At 35.5% G+C, this 5,584-nt stretch overlaps 1 protein-coding gene across 2 annotated transcripts; it reads right to left on the minus strand.

The window, feature by feature from the left end:
- Positions 1–265: 265 nt before the first annotated feature.
- LOC132607552 (glucan endo-1,3-beta-glucosidase 8-like) lies at positions 266–4,428 on the minus strand. 2 transcript variants are annotated; one of them, XM_060321569.1, is made up of 4 exons: positions 3,752–4,428; positions 3,507–3,636; positions 1,448–2,004; positions 266–966 (listed from the first exon to the last, which is right to left on the minus strand). In XM_060321569.1, the coding sequence occupies exons 1-4, from the start codon at positions 4,344–4,346 to the stop codon at positions 416–418; spliced, it is 1,833 nt and encodes a 610-aa protein (XP_060177552.1). In that variant the 5' UTR covers positions 4,347–4,428; the 3' UTR covers positions 266–415. The 2 variants fall into 2 exon arrangements, with proteins under 2 accessions (XP_060177552.1, XP_060177553.1); XM_060321570.1 differs by having other exon boundaries at positions 3,773–4,421.
- Between the last annotated feature and the right edge of the window lie 1,156 nt (positions 4,429–5,584).

Below are 5,584 nucleotides of genomic sequence, written 5' to 3' on the forward strand. Positions count from 1 at the left end.
AAAATTTCAATTTTGCCACATATTACACTACCAAGACAAAAGTGGCATGCCATGTGAAAAACTTGTGAGTTTCTTTCAAATCGGATGTTCGTCAATGGAGAGGGGTAATTTTTGAACCCTTAAGTAACTTTAGAGGCTTTTTTTCCCGATGGTACAATGGAGGGCGAAATTGCGCCTTTTTAAATGGTAGAGTCGCAAGTTTGACCTTTTCCTATTAAATTAAAATATAAACTGCATGGAGTTCAATCACAAAAGAATCTGAGAATTGGAACAAAAAACACAAATCCTATGAACTTTTATTGAAGGGTAAGATACCCCATAGTCTTGAATACAAACCCCATAGTCTTGAATACAATCTCTATTTATCAAAAACAACACATTTGTAAATTTATCTACACACATATATATCTACATTCTACAGTAAAAGAAATGCGAAGCCACTTAACAATACAACAATCCCTGGCAAAACCTTGTGAGAAAAAGAGTAAATACCTGTCTGAATAATAAAATTACAAGTCCCTTGAGATAAATCCTTGTCAGTCACCATTGCAAGTCCTTGAAAATCACAGCTCACATTCAATTGATTCTGAACTTGATAATACATATTAAATGCATATGATGCATTTCCATTAGCATCCAAATTATTGCAAGAAGAACCATATCCTAATGCTGTACAATCTGAGTGTGAACAAGCATAATCAATGTTATCAGCAAGTTTGCTCATATTATAATATTTTGCATTTGGATTGAACATGCACCATCTTTTGGGTAGATATTGCACATTTTTTGCAGCAATAAGATGTCTTTCTTGCCCTTGTCCTGAAATGTCCATAGGAAACTTTGGTTGTCCATCGTATCGAAATATTCCCCAGTGTCGCTCGAAATTACCAGGAGCACTACTTTTAGCATCCTCATCAATTAGTCCAAATAAGTAAACTTCAATGTATCCAGGCTTAAGGGGTGTTCCTGTTAAGATCAAAATAATCAGGTGTCATGCGGAAGCTAACAAAACAAACCTCGAAAGACGATAAATCAGACAAGATGTGTTGCATAAGTGTCACTAGTTACTCAAATTCCCGACACTTCTAAATGTCGTAAACAAAATAAGCTAGAAACTCATTATTCTGTCATTTTATAAAAGTCATAAATAAATGTCACTATTTATTTACCGACAATATACTAAATCACAAAATTAAACGTGACATTTCAAAAAAGTCGTGAATCATTTACCGACACTAATATAAATGTCGGAAAATTCCCGACACTGAAATTTACAACATTTGCACCAAGTGTAAGATAAATGTCACTAAGTGATTTTGCGACACTTACGAAACTTAATACGACATTTAAAAACTGTCGCCATAGCCTCACTTTCTTCTAGTGATCCACAAAAGGAGATGAGCAATCCACTATATAAAAGAGAGTACAAAATATTGAGAGAAATAACCTTTGTTGGATGCAAGTTTCGTGAATAGTCCTCTGTAGAACCGATACGCATTGTTTAAGTTAGCGTTCTTGTCACCATCCGTAGGCCAACCAACTTCTCCAACTAGAATGGGCATGTTCCCATAACCAACTGCTTTTAAGGCTGAATACAGGGTGTCAAAATTGGCATCAAATACGTTCGTGTACTCGACCCCGTTATCGTTAACAGGAGTGTTACCACCATCAAAGAAAGCAAAGTCAATTGGGAAATGTTCATTGGCATAAAGACTTAGAAAGGGGTAAATGTTTACTGTAAAAGGTGCTTGATTCTTGCTCATAAATTGAACAATCTGTGTCATTAGTTCAGCAATGTCGGGCCGGAATCTACCAGCAGAAGGCACAGGATTAGACTCTGGTGAAAAATAGACATCGGCGTTTAGTGGTACGGTTGCTTTTATGGAGTCTCCGACTCCAGCTTGGTTTAGTGCATTTTGAATGTTTTGCAGTGCTGGGAAAGTTGAGTTCAGAAAGGAGTTGTTGTAGGCTGATAAGAAAGGCTCATTACCTACAGCCACATATCTGCAAACATAGTAAAATAGACGAGACTAAGTAGGCATTAGGACAATATTTGGTTGGAGTTGGAAAAATGAGCATTTGGATATGAATTTCACGTTTAAAAAAATTGAATGGAAACTATTGTTTTACTCGAAATACCTCATCAAATAACATTTTTTGACATTTGATGAGTACAATTTTGAATCCGGTAGTTCAGCGTATACTAATAGTGATGGGCAAACTTCAACTTGCAAATAATGATTGAGCTTCTTTAATAGATTTTGCTAACTGAAAGCATGGCATATAATTAAGGCAAATTGGACCATTGGTATCATAAAGCGCTGGACCAACTAAAAAAGACTCCAACTCAATGCACAGATCCAAATATCTTGCATTTACTACTTTGAACACTACGCAAGCAGGAACAGCACATGGAAATAGTACCATAGAATGAAAATAGAAGTTAGAATTGAAATTTATAATAAGATCACATTCATTATGAACGTAAAATGTCAGCGTAGAGCACATGAAAGTAGCGTAGATCAAGAACAGAGTTTCATTATCAAAATAAACTGAACGCAAACAGAAGTTGCTAGCTTACTGATCAGGGGCGGATGTACTCCTAGCCTAGGGTGTTCACCCGAACACCCTGGACAAAAAATTACAGTGTATATTTAAAATAAATTTTTTGTGTTCATGTACATATATTAATTTTTGAACATCCTGAACAAATGTAAAAAGCTAGCTTAAGTGGTTCAGTTATTTTCCGAATAACCTGAGTGGAAATCCTGAATCCGCCACTGTTACTGATAAATCACTCAGTAACCAAATAGCTCATAAACATAGCACTAAAAGAATTACAAGCTCAAAAAATTAAGTAATTTGACTTGATGGATATATAACTAGGGATATATAGTTGCAATCATGCAAGCAAAAATGAATATTAAAATGTAATTTAGGGTCTACCCTTCTCCCTCCATCCCATTCTATGTGGGATATTTGACTGGACATTGGAATTTAAGAAAGAAAAGAAGAGTTTTAAAATTTGTGGTCTAAAATAAGCCTTATGCATTTGTGTAACTATAAATCATTTTAATCGAAAGTATTATATTCTATTTGAAACAGACTAAAAAGAGAATTACGATACAGAAATAGGACAGAGGGGGTAATCCGTAATAGTAAACAAAGCTAAGAAATATCATGTGAGAGCAAAGTTCAAATCTCAGCAAAAATAAAAGACACTATGTGGTATGGTCTTATTTGGTCAAGTATTGGGGGACATAGGAGATAAAAATTGTTTAATGAAATAGTCGACATGTGGCGCAAGCTAATTCGGAGACCATCTATATTGAAAAGAGAAAAAAAAAAAGGAAAAAAAAAGAAGTAGAAGATGGCAGATATTCCATTGAAAAATCATATGAAAAAAAAAAAACATAAATGCAGATAAATAAATTAAAAAAAAAAAAAAAAGACATCCACACACAAGAATGGGAAATGAAAGGATGACAAAAAGATGTAATCTTTACTTGATGTTGACACCATCTTTGAAATTGTAACGGCTGATATTGTGTCTGACCCAATCTTTTGCTCGATCATAATCAGTCATAGTAAGAAGCAGATCATTGGGAATTGCAACCATAACTTCAATATCAGTACCTGCAGAGGCGAAACCAAAATTTTTAGTTTATGGGTTATGGATTAAATGAATTTTTAAGCACAAATATAAAATCTGAGTTAAAGCTACTAAGTTTTGCTAAGCTCGTAGACAGACTTATAGCTCCGCTCCGAGTACCTCGAAGTGCATTCATGATGGATTTATCTGCATCAAATAGCTTCACTTTCTTAATACCATTGTTCTTTAACATTTGCACCACTATTTTAGGCTCCAATGGATGTGTTGCTATAGTTCCCCAGTTTACTCCTAAGCCTTCAACACATATAATATGATCACCCAAATACCCCACGAAAAGTAGTAATACCAAAACTCCAAGTTTCAACATGTTTCTCCACAAGAAAAACAGGGGAATACAAAAGCTGAAATACCCAATATTCTCACAGGAAAAAGTTTCAATCTTTTCACTAAAAGTAAGATTTTTATTGAAAAAGATGATGAATTTGGCTGATGGGTAAGCAGAATCTTGGAACTTATTGTAGCAAAAATGGTATCTTGAACCGAAAAAGAAAAAAAGAGGGATTTTGACAAGGGAATTGAGATGCTGATAAATTGAAAAGGGTATAAGAATCAAGAAAAAGGAGAATATATGTAGAAAAAGAAATTGAGAGAGGAATGTTAGTGAAAGTGAAACAGGGTGGAAACAGAATATCTTAACAGAAGGGCTGTTAGACTTTGTCTGACACTGTACCATTTAAGTACTAAAAGGTGGTGGTAAATAATTTAGACAAACCTATGAGCATGTAAATATTTATATGTTTATAAGTATAATTTGACTAGTTATAACAAGTATTCACTATATTATCTATTATCAGATCATGCTTGATTTGAAAAGGTACCTAATATTAGAAGACGACATTTGATACGTGAAGCATTTTGCTTTTATTATGCAAGGTCGGCCAAGGGTCACACTAGGAAAATGTCATGCAGACCATGCGCCGTGTAGGTTAAACGGAGGCATATCTTTTTTTACTTGAAGACTCCCCTTCACGATTTACCTATTATATTAACTCAATTTTTGCTGATAATGTCAAACGTCAGTTTAGTGCACAAAATATTCTGCGTTCACGCCTGATTCGACAAAAGGTGTGATGTAAAGAACCTACTCTGAGACAATCATTGATGATTAAGGGTGTGTTCGGTGTGTCGGAAAATGTGTTATTAAAAAATAAGTGAATTTCTTACATATTTTTTTCATGTTCGGTTGGTTAGTAAAAAATATTTTTTCGGAAAATACCCGCTCAATCCCTACCAACCCACACTCACCCCACGCCCAGCACCCACTCTCCACCACTCACCCTCAACCAAATCCCACCCAACCAGCACCCTTGAACACACTTCATCTTCACCCACCGCTACCTCCACCCCGCCCCACTCCACCCCACACCACCGCTCCATCCAACCCCCTCCCAAATTTTTTATTTCATTTATTTTATTTTACTTTTATAAATTTTTCTAGAAAATAGGAAATTTTGTCTTACCCTCACCCCGCCCCAACCACCAAACACCCCACACTAAATTTTCCATTTTTATAAAAATAAAATAAAATATATAAAATAGAAAATTCAAGAGGGGGTAGGGGGTCGGAGGGAGGGGAGGAGTGAGTGGGTGGTGTAGAAAACTAAAAAAACTATTAGAACTTTTTTTAAAAAAATATTTTTTTGGAGGGTAGTGGGGGTGGGGGTTTAGAAAGACAACAAAAAAGAATTAAAACTTTTAGAAAATTTCTTTTTGTGGAGGGGTGAGAGAGGGTGGGTTTGGGGTGGTGAGAGTGGTTGGGGTTTAATGGGGTGGTTGGGTGGGGGTGGGTTGGGTGATTGGAGGATGGGTTGAGTAGTGGGTGGGTGGTTGGTTGAATGCCACTCGTGGGACCTACGAAAGTCATTTTACAAGTTTTTAGGAAATTTGATTTTCTAAAGAAAATATTTTTCA

Source organism: Lycium barbarum, chromosome 8 (genome assembly GCF_019175385.1).
Source record: "Lycium barbarum isolate Lr01 chromosome 8, ASM1917538v2, whole genome shotgun sequence".
NCBI lineage: Eukaryota > Viridiplantae > Streptophyta > Magnoliopsida > Solanales > Solanaceae > Lycium > Lycium barbarum.

Bases quoted from the DNA above. Each gene is read 5' to 3' on its own strand.
- LOC132607552 (XM_060321569.1), bottom strand. From the start codon at position 4,346: ATGGTACAGTGTCAGACAAAGTCTAACAGCCCTTCTGTTAAGATATTC. The intron at 3,637-3,751 runs GTCTGTCTACGA...TCGCCTCTGCAG, and splicing joins TACTCGGAGCGGAGCTATAA to GTACTGATATTGAAGTTATG. The intron at 967-1,447 runs GTTATTTCTCTC...TGATCTTAACAG, and splicing joins GAAACTTGCATCCAACAAAG to GAACACCCCTTAAGCCTGGA.